General features: G+C 39.9%; 2 protein-coding genes across 3 annotated transcripts in view; both read left to right on the plus strand.

Moving 5' to 3' along the window:
• Window positions 1-12,357, plus strand: part of LOC110449643 (F-box/LRR-repeat protein 7-like) — a 74,306-nt gene that overhangs the window by 7,881 nt on the left and 54,068 nt on the right. The window contains exon 1 of one of the 2 annotated variants that reach the window (XM_021496632.1): window positions 5,561-5,585. The exons of the other annotated variant lie outside the window; for it this stretch is intronic. Within the exon in view, the coding sequence (XP_021352307.1) occupies window positions 5,576-5,585 (10 nt within the window). The 5' untranslated portion in view covers window positions 5,561-5,575. Of the gene's footprint in view, window positions 1-5,560; window positions 5,586-12,357 lie in introns of those variants that run through there. 2 annotated transcript variants of the gene reach the window in all.
• Window positions 242-2,683, plus strand: LOC110449644. The gene has a single exon (XM_021496633.1). It carries the CDS (start codon window positions 422-424, stop codon window positions 2,045-2,047), a length of 1,626 nt encoding a protein of 541 aa, XP_021352308.1. The 5' UTR covers window positions 242-421; the 3' UTR covers window positions 2,048-2,683.

Below are 12,357 nucleotides of genomic sequence, written 5' to 3' on the forward strand. Positions count from 1 at the left end.
CGATTGTCGCTGGATTCTGCCTATTTATACCCTCTTGCTATCCTAGCGACACCTAGTGGTGAGTGAGGTATAATCACCTGTACGTTTTGATTGTACCTCGAAAACTATCTGTCTTCTAAGCGTTCGAATTACGGAGACATAACACAAATGATTAACGCCAACAGATCAACGTATCTAACCTGAATAATATGCTAAATCAGTGAAGGTAGGATTACGATATGTACATTCATCACAATAGCTCAGTCTAATTTTGGCCGAACGCCATGAGTCCAGGACATTATACTGTCTGTCGGTAAAATCACGTGATATACTCGTAACAAGGAAGTGTATAGTTCAAGTTGTACCGACACAGAAACAAAATGGTAGCAGTTAACAGTCTGTAGGCAAATTATTCCTTCAAACTCACTAAAGTACCATCACCATGGCAAGTAACAGGTCCGTACGGCGTGCCCAGGAACCCGTTACCTACACGTGTGCTTTGTGTGACAGTGAAGACGGGGTACGATGGTATTGTAACGACTGTCAGGAGAATTTATGTGACCGGTGTAAGGAAACCCATACACGCGGAAAGAAAACTAAAAACGACGACGTCGTATCGATAGGGAAGGCTAACCGTCACTGCGACAAGCCTGTACCAGAGGTATGTAAACTACATCCCGGTAAATTGTGTGATCTCTACTGTTCAGACTGCAACCTGTTGATTTGTTCAATGTGTTTATCTAAAACTCATAAACACCACAACTGGAAACATTTTGAAGAAGAATTTTCCATTAAACAGCAACATCTCAAAGAACATATGACAGCAATTTCTGTTAAAATAGAACATTTCAAGAACGAGACGTCAGAGCGACATCGTGTTAACGAAGGGTTCAACGACAACATTGATACAATGAGGAAAGAGGTGAACTCTCAAAGGACGAAGTTAAAGGCAGAAGTAGATTATATCGCTGATGCAATACTCGCTGAATTATCGTCCTTAGAAAAAGAAGAATCAACCATGCACAAGAAAGATTGTCAACGATCAGAGAAAAAAGTCGAAGAACTGACGCGTCTGCTTCAACAAGCGGTAATGACGAATACATCAAGCATATCCTTGTTTGAAACAGAAAGGTCATTGAGGACAACTCTGCCCCTGTATGACGTTAATGTGATATATGTTTCACCAAAACAACCAAGCTTTGATACCGGAAGTATCGACCGCGCCCTGTTGACGGAAATGCTGGGTGAATTACACCACAAGACAGACATCGACAGTAAACACGTTCAACGTCTCTCTAAATTTACTGTTACACAACAAAATCAAATAAACGGTATATGTCCAGTCGACGACAGTCATGCGTGGTTATCAATACATCAATTCAAGAGTCTAGTACTGGTTAACAAGGAGGGTGTGGCCACAGAGACAGTAAAACTGGACTTCTGTCCGTTCATGATCACCATGGTCGGGACAACAGACATACTTATGACCAGTGACCCAATCAGTACATTTGTATATAAACTATCACTACACAACAAACAAGTGACAACCTTTGCTGACATCAGACCACATGACGCATGGGACATCAGCATCAACGAGAAGGACGAGGTGTTTGTTAGTACAGCTACACCAGACATAGTGGTACTGAATCAGTCAGGTACGCTTGTGAGGAAGGTCAGTATTGGATCAGAAACTATAAGGTACATTGTCTGCTTGTCATCGCTACGTCTGTGTGTAGTTCAAGAAATTGGAGAGAGTTTGACAGAGAGGAACATAAAGATAACAGACGAGTCAGGTACCGTCATACAGACATGGACTGGTGACCTCAACAACGGGAAAAAGGTCGGTAGTATGAACCTCTGGAAGATGTCATGTGATAAGTACGATGGAGTTTTTGTACCAGACATCAGTAACAATCAGGTGTACGTCCTACCGAGAGACGGCAAACAAGCTGTGTGTCTCCTGGACCAGAGGCATGGAGTGGTAAAACCTACAGCGGTGGGTGTGGACACGTGTGGGAACGTGTGGATCGGGTGTAACGACGGTTCCGTACACGTGATGAGACTGTAACATGAGGAAATAATACATAGGATACACACGACCTCGTGGAACAACCACACATTATGTAAATATCATTACACTACAGCTTGCTGATAAATGCCTGTATAAAATGTCCTCAAGTATCGATTCAGATTGTACAAACATTTGAACAGTGAATGTATTAGTGTTACATGACCGTGGTAATCTGACAAACATAAGTAACTAGATTGTTTATACCAACCGACACTGTATGGTCATTGGAATGATCAATAAACGTATAAGTGAGTTAGATTGAGGCATATTTTTTGTGTTTTTAAATTTTTTTCTTTCATTTGAAATTAATTCATTTTATTGACAGAAAGAGAAATAGAGGAAAATTCAGACAGACAGAGTCAGAAATATAGTGACGGACAGAGAGGGAGACAAACACAATATCAATATTAATGAGTGCTTCGTACAAAATGTATCTTTATAGTTTGTTACTCGGAAAATTCGTTTCTACATGACATAAACATCCAAATACATTATATTGATTGGCTTTAGATTTGAATACTTTTCCTGGGCCAAAGAAACAAATGTTTATTTCCGTTTACCTACCCCCTATTCTAAACTTTTTTACTTTTTTCTTTTGCAATCATAAAGGAAGCACTGTTAAAGAGAAATGTCTATGCTAAATTGTTTTTTTATAAATTAAAAAAAAAAAAAAAAATGATTATCTATCCTTATTTTTTAGACATGTAACAGGAAACGTATATTTTTTGTTTTCTTGTTTTTTCTATTCATATATGAATATTTAACTATCGTGACTATCTAACAACTATTACTAAAGTGTATTACACATAATGTTTACATAATGTAATCAACCGGTAAATGTAAGGTAATACAGGTTTGGTAGAGTTGTTTAATAACTTGTAGTATTGAAATGTAACAAGAATGACTGATACATTTTGTTTTATATTTACATTGTTATAACCTTTAAATAGACATATATAGATATAACACTAAATAAAAGCTTTCATTGTATTACTGCTGTGTATTTGTTTGTTTGAACTATTTATAAGTATAAGGCTATTCATTATGTATTTTGTACATCAGATGGGTTTTGTTATGTTAAATTCCTTTCCTGTCATAATCGATATTTCTTATTTTTCAAAAAGAAGAAAAAAACTATACAGTTTTCAACAATAAGATTTGCTTCTGTAAATCAACAAAAAATGATTTTGCAGGGTGACAAATTAGGTGAGGTTTAGTTATAGACTTCCCGAGGTCTTAAGTGGGATATTAATTTCAACCCTTCAAAAACTGTATCAATATTATTTACTAGGAATAGAGACACGCTACATCCAGATATATTTTTTAACAATAGCCTAGTTCAATCCCTTGCTACTCACAAACATCTAGGTGTTATTTTGTCTGAAGATGGTAAATGGATTCACCATGTAAAGTATATATATGAAAAAGCGTTTAAAGGGTAAATATATTAAAATCACTTTAAAAAACGAGTCCCAAGGAAAACTCTTTTAAAGATATATAAAACAAATATTTTGCCTTTATTGGATTATGCAGACGTCTTGTGGGACAATTGCACGGAACAATCTAAACAACTGCTTGAGTCTGTTCATTTAGAAGCTGCTAGAGTCATAACAGGATTGCGCAGAGGTACCTCTCACCATAAATTATATAAAGAACTTATCTGGGAATCTCTCTCAGATAGACGACAAAAACATAAATTAATATTACTTCATGGCATGCCCCCGCAACATCTGAAAGATATAGTGCAATCATTTATATATCACAATGAAAATGAAGCGACATGACATCTCTGTGACCGGACTAATTAGAGGTACTTATTATCAGGTACTAAAAGTGATCAATTATCAGGCCCCTGTGACCGAGCTTATTAGAGGTACCTATTATCAGGATGGGTCCACACATACTAAAAGTGATCAATTATCAGGCCCCTGTGACCGGGCGCTCTCGGGGTACTTACAGGTATGTGTGGGCCAACCATAAAAAAGACACCAGAATAAACAGGATTTAGCAACAAGGCTCTTCGTTGTGCTTTATCTGAAAATATCATCAAAGATCAGAGCGTTATGGTATGAACCAGATGCCTTAAAATATCAAAGTTAAGTCAAACCTCAGTTGTGAAGGATAACGTAAATAAGGTTTTCGAAAGAAGGGTAAAGAATTATCCAAAACTATGGAGGAATTGATAAAAGGAAGGGGGATTGCACAGACACCTATCCCAAGTAAAACCAGCGTATGACTGAGGTAAACACGAATGGCTTGTAGATCATGATAGCTGGTATATCAATGCATTAAGTCCAAGGCTAATATTCATAAACAAAAAATATGATTTAATGCATGGCTATGAGAAAAAATAAATCTCGAAAAAGATGTTATTAAAATTACTATCATTTAAGTACTGACATTGTTTGCCCATAGTATTGATCTGTGATAAAACCTCAAATGACCAGAGCTTTTGATAGGATGTTGAACAATACTAAACCAAACCTGTGATAGTTTATTGGAGTTGCCTCCCTTGCATCGATCTCAAATTTTGTGACACAGTGTGTTAAAAAAAGTCCGGGCTTGCGAGGTTTCGGTTTACAGCTACACGTGTTATTTAAACCAGTAACGCCACGTTCCCGTATGTAGTAGTTAAAGTTAATTCCCTTGTATATGAGGATCCTTTATGTAAGCAATCAGCAGGTCCAAACAACCATTCCAACAGATGATTGTCAACTTTCTAAATCTTTTCCACAAACAAATCCTCTTAATCCACAAATCTGGCAGCAGTCCTGCCGCAGAGTTAATCGTTGACGATTGAGTGCACATATCGCTTGTGATTGTCTCCACCAACATATACAGATTTATAATCGGGTTAGCACAATAATCCAGATTTATAATTAGGTATTATCGAGAAAGATTAGCGATACCGGTATTTCACGCTCGTAGTATACCCGTTTACTGTATATATATATATACCGATAGTGTGACAAACTAAATATAACGGTTTGTGTTCTGTGAATGGGCCGAGTATTAATTTGATTTAAACAGCGAAATACAAAATGAAGAGAGAATATGCAGGCGATAAAGTATTTTGATGATATAAACAAAACACTATTGTCAGGTTTGGCGATATACTGTTGTATTGGATTTACCTTAACTACGCGCTGGCTACTCTCGTTTCCTGAATGAAAATACCGATGCCAACTCGAAAAAAAATCTGTGAATTCACCCTTGTGTCTTAATTGGAATGACTTTGTTTAAAATGGGGTATGATTTTATTTCATGGATGTTATTAAGTTTTCAAGTTAAACAATAGAAGCATCGATTGTTGTTCCAATGACACGTATTTAGAGATCGTTTTATAAAGTTGTGTTTGTGTGATAATATCCCAGTATGGCCGAGTCTGTGGTGAGCCAGTTCAGAGGCGAGAAATTCCTCGCCAACGGAGTAAATATGATATTCTACACACTTCCTCCTCGCTGTCCGTCGTCCACGAGAAGTAAAACACCGAGAAGTTCCGGGTACAGGGCGTTTTCCCTGAGGATGACGAAAGGTTGGTACAAAGATTTATGATTGGTCGAGGTAAAACAAAGACCTAGGTGACAAGCAGATGCTCCAATTTCATAAGTAGGTGTGTTTGGCACTGCGGACAAAACTGCGGCGGGGGGTACTTATTTCTTCTTCTATCATCTTCTTTCTTCTTCTTTCTTTCTTGTCTTTTCTTCTTCTTCTTCTTCTTCTTCTTCTTCTTCTTCTTCTTATTTCTTCTTATTCATCATCTTCTTCTTCCTCTTCTTCTTTTCTATGTCGGCCAGATTTCCCCCTTGTCGATACCACATGTGTTGTTTCATAAGATTCTGAAAGCCACCTGGGGTCAAAATACAATGTTGGTCAGTTTGAAAAATCGGTATTTCTCATAAAATTTGTTATTACGAGTTTCGAAATTATTATTATGAGTTTCGAAATTTGTCATTAAATAAGTCGTTTTTATAACGAGTTATTTTCTCATTATAACGAGAATATAATATATGAATTTATTATAAACCTACGAGGGTTTCGTAGTTTCAGAAAAGATCATACGAAGACATAGGTTTTGTCAATGTGTAACTCCACCAAAATCAGATCGCATTCATATCAGCTATGAATGCGAGGGTCCAATTGTTGACGTAATCAAAAGTTATCATAACTATTTGTGAGGTTGGATACCACCGACACTCACTGATGGACGAACGTTCATGAAGCAAATGTACAGAAACATTATTTCAACTAAATGCTGAATTTTGATAAATAGCATTTAACTATTTCGATGATGATGAAAATTAGCATGAATTGTTTTCAGATGTCATTCATATGCAGTATGAATGCAAACTGGGGAAAAAAGGCAAATTCAGCATGAAGCGTTAATGTTCATCATTAATTTAAATAGTTGTGCAGTTTGGATTCATATTGCCTGTGAATGCCTAAAGTAAACAGTTCAACGTTTAATCAAATCTCAGTGACATTGTGATGAAAATATGTGATGTTGCTATGGGAGAATCTATGACGTTGTTTTGAGGGTAAATATATGACGTATTGAGGGGAATCTATGACGATGTTTGAGTGTAAATATATGACGTATTGAGGGGAATCTATGACGATGTTTTGAGGGTAAATATATGACGTATTGAGGAGAATCTATGACGTTGTGGTAAAGTGACTATGTGACGCTATTGTAAGAGTTTGAGAAAACAAGTGTCATGCTGAAACCTGAGTTGAATGAACACCATGTTCCCACTGTAGAATTAAAAGATTATGTAAGTCAATGTTCTAAATGTGTATTATTTTCTTAGTGTAAATGGATTAATAGAAATAGGTTTAAAATGTGTAAGGCGCTTTCCAAACCCACTATTAACACGTGTGAATGTGCCTGTGTGCTTCACGCCGTCTTTACAGCGCATTCTATTATCTTTATACATGTTTGTTTTACGAAAGTGGCAACTTTTGATATTAAAAAGGTAGCATATAACTAATTCTTATATTTCTTATCGCGCTTTAACATCGAATGTTGTAATCCGATTGATTCAGACATGTCACGTGATGCATAATTCATCCGTATCAGGTGTCGTTGGTACTATTGCTAAAAGCTGTAACTATGCATATGAAATAGTTTTTTTTCCTGTATGATGATATAGCTTTGACAATAATTGTTGAAAAGAAAACCACACATTCCGGAAATTTTATGAAAAAAAATAAAGAAGATACATTGTATGAACAAATGAAGCAAAATTGACAACAGTGCTCTGTGTGTCGAGACCTGACCAGATTCGAACCTCGGACCTTGCAATTCAGCGACTGTCGCTCTTACTGACTGACCAACGGGTAAAACATGGGGCCTGTTCGTTTATGCGGAACAACCGGTTTGTTCGTTTATAAATGTAACAGTTTTGGGTATAAATCCTGGCGGACCTGAAAATGTGTATGCAGGCCTTGCAAGGCTTTGTCAAGGCTCGCCTGAAAGCAGCATCAGATAACTAGGTCAGACTTTATTTAATAAACGAACAACTGTGGTCCGACCGGTTTAACCGTTTAAACGAGAACGGCCAAGTAGTTGCTTGGCCTGGCCGTTCTACAGCACATCTAAAAAAAAGGGGGGGGGGGGGTACTTTACTACGTAAAAATACAGCTTTTTAGCGCCAGTGGGACAGATACCTCTCCTACGGTTTAAGAGGCGCGTGTCTGTGTACGACTCCGCCTTACTCACCACACTACTAGTCACACAAACCGGTTTAATTTCTTTACCAGCCAGTAAAACTTAACTATAATCATACTTAACGTCCTCTGTTTAGATATGTAAATGTTCGATGTTTAAAACAAACCCTTCACATTTCACGACACATTCGTGAGTGCCCTCCTCGGTAGTTTTATTGTACCGTTAACACACAAAGTGTGGTTTACGATTTACTACAAGATTTACCTCAAGCGGCCATTTTACATCGAGTTTTGGCAGCAATCATTGCGGTAGGTGATGGTTACCCCGATAATACTGCTCGTAAAGTTGGGAATGTTTTATTGTCACTCGGAAGTATATAGAATTCTCCTCATTGCCACGATTAAATATTTACTGTGGGTTTTCACGCGGGATTAAATGCCCTTGATATAATCGACAGTAAACAATCCCGGGTTTTATGACACCCTCTGTGCAGAATTTATTGTCAACAGCGTTATTTAAGCATTGAAATGCTTTCAGTTGGCATTCATATCGCCTATGAATGCCAACTGAAAGCAGTTCAATAATTAAATTTACCATTTTTGGTATCTGTTCATCTCATAAAAATGACACTTATTATTATTTAGCATTTTATTCAAATGATGTAAGTATTGTGCATGTTTGTTAAATAAATAGAACAGCCATCGCCCGGGGAGGGTCAGTGGTATCCAACGGTACGAGTATGACGTCATAATAATGATGACATCAACAATTGGTCCATGACATTCATAGCCTATATGAATGCCAACTGAATAAGGTAGGATATAGTGGCAATGCAATACGTTGGTAATTATATATGTATGATAGCCACTGATATGGCATTTATGATATGGCACTGTTCTTGTATATCATATGTGGTAAGTAATAAGAAAAAGAGCAGTTATGGCAAATGAACCAATTGATATAACAATACCTGATTTCCGTGTCTTCCTGGATGAAATGTTTAATTTTTTTCCTCGATAGAAATATTAAGTGTCCCTAGAGATAAAAGACTTCAATATTCTCTCACGATAACAGTGTGGTGCCTTACGCGATTTCAGTGCCTCTCCCGATAAAACAGTTCAGTTTCGTCCTCGACAGAAACATTGTTTGTTTCTCATGATAAAATATTTTAGTATTCCCTAACGATAAAAGATTTGTGCCTCAAAATATTTCAATGTCTCCCTCGATCAAAGATTTCAGCGTTTCTCGCGATGTCAGCGTCTCCCTCGATCAAAAATTTCAGTGTTGCTCGCGACGTCAGCGTCTCCCTCGATCACAGATTTCAGTGTTGCTCGCGATGTCAGCATCTCCCTCGATCAAAGATTTCAGTGTTGCTCGCGATGTCAGCGTCTCCCTCGATCAAAGATTTCAGTGTTACTCTCGCGATGTCAGCGTCTCCCTCGATCATAGATTTCAGTGTTACTCGCGATGTCAGTGTCTCCCTCGATCAAAGATTTCAGTGTTGCTCGCGATGTCAGTGTCTCCCTCGATCACAGATTTCAGTGTTGCTCGCGATGTCAGCTTCTCCCTCGATCAAAGATTTCAGTGTTGCTCGCGATGTCAGTGTCTCCCTCGATCAAAGATTTCAGTTTTGCTCGCGACTTCAGTGTCTCCCACAATAAAAATAATCTTGGTGTCCCCTTCGACAGAAAAATTGAGTTTCTCTCGATCGAGCTTAAAGATTTCATTATTTCTCAATTAGGTGAATTATTTATGTTTCCCACAATAAAATGTTTCAACGTCTCTAAGGATAAACCACAAAATGTAATTGAGATAGGCCTGGTCAGAACGTAGCTGACACCATCCTCGGTCCCAGGTAAAAATAGCACTAAACCGTTAGTCCGATTTTCACCTGGGACCGAGGATGAGTTGACACACGCATACATATAGTCTCGATTTGAATTGTGTAAAATGCATATGACTATTATCACCTAGCAAACTTGACTCTTGTGTATCTTTGTTGTACATGTACCATCTCTGCATGTTATTGTAGAATTTACTCAATCTTTAAAAAGAAACGTGTCTCTTTGAAAAATGAATAAATTATTTTGTCTGCAGTGTAATATGTCAACAAATAACGTATATACAGTTAATAATATACAGTGTGCTGTGTTTGTAATCTGTCGAAAATCTCTAGTTTCGTAAAAAAAGATATTTGAGAAAGCCGCAGACTGAATATTGTTCAGGGGATTTCAAGGTAACCTTGTGTTACTTAACCAGTGGTTTGGGTAATACATGTTACAGATATATGTGGGGTATTATTTATTTACACGTTCCTCAAAATGTCATTTACACGTAAGGGTCACGACCAAACTACCTTAGACTTGTGAAAACGTAGCAGATGATAACGGTATCCTACCATATCACGTGTAACACATCATATATAAACGTCCCAACAGCTTGGGTAAATATGATGTGTGTGTAGATGTGGTGGGTAGGAGGTGTGGGTAGATGTGGTGGATAGGATGTGTGGGTAGCTGGGGTGGATAGGATGTGGGAGAGCTGGGGTGGATATGATGTGGGATAGCTGGGGTGGATAGGATGTGTGTGTAGATGTGGTGGATAGGATGTGAGAAGCTGGGGTGGATAGGATGTGGGAGAGCTGGGGGGGATAGGATGTGGGAGAGCTGGGGTGGATATGATGTGGGATAGTTGGGGTGGATAGGATGTGTGTGTAGATGTGGTGGATAGGATGTGGGAAGCTGGGGTTGATAGGATGTGGGAGAGCTGGGTTGGATAGGATGTGGGATAGCTGGTGTGGATAGGATGCGGGAGAGCTGGGGTGGATAGGCTGTGGGATAGCTGGGGTGGATAGGATGTGTGTGTAGATGTGGTGGATGGGATGTGGGAAGCTGGGGTGGATAGGATGTGGGAGAGCTGGGGGGGGTAGGATGTGGGAGAGGTGGGGTGGATAGGATGCGGGAGAGCTGGGGTTGATAGGATGTGGGATAGCTGGGGTGGATAGGATGTGTGTAGATGTGGTGGATAGGATGTGGGAAGCTGGGGGGGATAGGATGTGGGAGAGTTGGGGGGGATAGGATGCGGGAGAGCTGGGGTGGATAGGCTGTGGGATAGCTGGGGTGGATAGGATGTGGGATAGCGGGGGTGGATAGGATGTTCGGGTAGCTTTGGGGGATAGGATGTGGGAGAGCTGGGGTGGATAGGATGTGTGGGTAGCTGTGGTGGATAGGATGTATGGGAGAGCTTGGGTGGATAGGATGTGGGAGAGCGGGGTGTATAGGATGTGGGAGAGCTGGGGTGGATAGGATGTGTGGGTAGCTGTGGTGGATAGGATGTGGGAGAGCTGGGGGGATAGGATGGGGGAGAGCTGGGGTGGATAGGATGTGGGATAGCTGGGGTGGATAGGATGTTCGGGTAGCTTTGGTGGATAGGATGTGGGAGAGCTGGGTGGATAGGATGTGGGAGAGCTGGGGTGGATAGGATGTGGGAGAGCTGGGGTGGATAGGATGTGTGGGTAGCTGTGGTGGATAGGATGTATGGGAGAGCTTGGGTGGATAGGATGTGGGAGAGCTGGGGTGGATAGGATGTGGGAGAGCTGTGGTGGATAGGATGTGTGGGGAGCTGTGGTGGATAGAATGTATGGGAGAGCTGGGTTGGATAGGATGTGGGAGTGCTGGGGTGGAAAGGATGTGTGGGTAGCCTTGGTGGAAAGGATGTGGGAGAGCTGGGGTTGATAGGATGTGGGAGAGCTGGGGCGGATAGGATGTGGGAGAGTTGGGGTGGATAGGATGGGTGGGTAGCTGTGGTGCATAGGATGTGTGGGTAGCCTTTGTGGATAGGATGTGGGAAAGCTGGGGTAGATAGGATGGGTGGGTAGCTGTGGTGGATAGGATGGGTGGGTAGCTGTGGTGCATAGGATGTGTGGGTAGCTGTGGTGGATAGGATGTGTGGGTAGCTTTGGTGAATAGGATGTGGGAGAGTTGACGTTGAGCGGATATTTGGAACAGCACGGCTATGGTGTAGGGGTAGGGAGAGGGGGTTGTTGAAGCTGTCCTTTAACCACTAACAAATATCCATTATAGCGTCTTGACGTGATAACTGACCGATCATCACCTGTCCTTGGGCTGTAATTGTATTCGTCACTACATATATATATAAGTCCTCTCTTCTCACCACCATGTGTCGTTTTTGACGTGATTTATAACCCGATTTGGCTTTTTATGACTTTATTGTATATGCAGACAATGGTTTTCTGGTATATCGGCGCAATAAGTACAGACACATGCGCTGGTTTACATTCTCCCCAAAGCGCAACTATCATCCCTAATGACTTAACAATGACAGTATCGATAATCCCTTAATACCACTCGTGACGTCACAGTGTAAATATGTCAATTATTTATCAATTTTCTACTCTGAGTCTCATGCTTATTTTCATGATAGTTTCATGTGTACTGCAGTGACATGAATTGTACTTTTATGATGAATAGGGGAAACACTTCAACGATGAAAACAGTGCTATATCAGGTTGACTTGTGCTTATCTTTATATATTACAACTATAGTGAACAATACCCTTAGGGGTCCGTACCCTGCCAGGGGGGCTTTTCTTCGGTATCCGTATCCTACCAGAGGGG

This window comes from Mizuhopecten yessoensis, unplaced genomic scaffold, assembly GCF_002113885.1.
Source record: "Mizuhopecten yessoensis strain PY_sf001 unplaced genomic scaffold, ASM211388v2 scaffold4743, whole genome shotgun sequence".
NCBI lineage: Eukaryota > Metazoa > Mollusca > Bivalvia > Pectinida > Pectinidae > Mizuhopecten > Mizuhopecten yessoensis.

Excerpts from the sequence above, each read along its gene's own strand:
- LOC110449644 (XM_021496633.1), top strand. The coding sequence starts at position 422 with ATGGCAAGTAACAGGTCCGTACGGCGTGCCCAGGAACCCGTTACCTAC.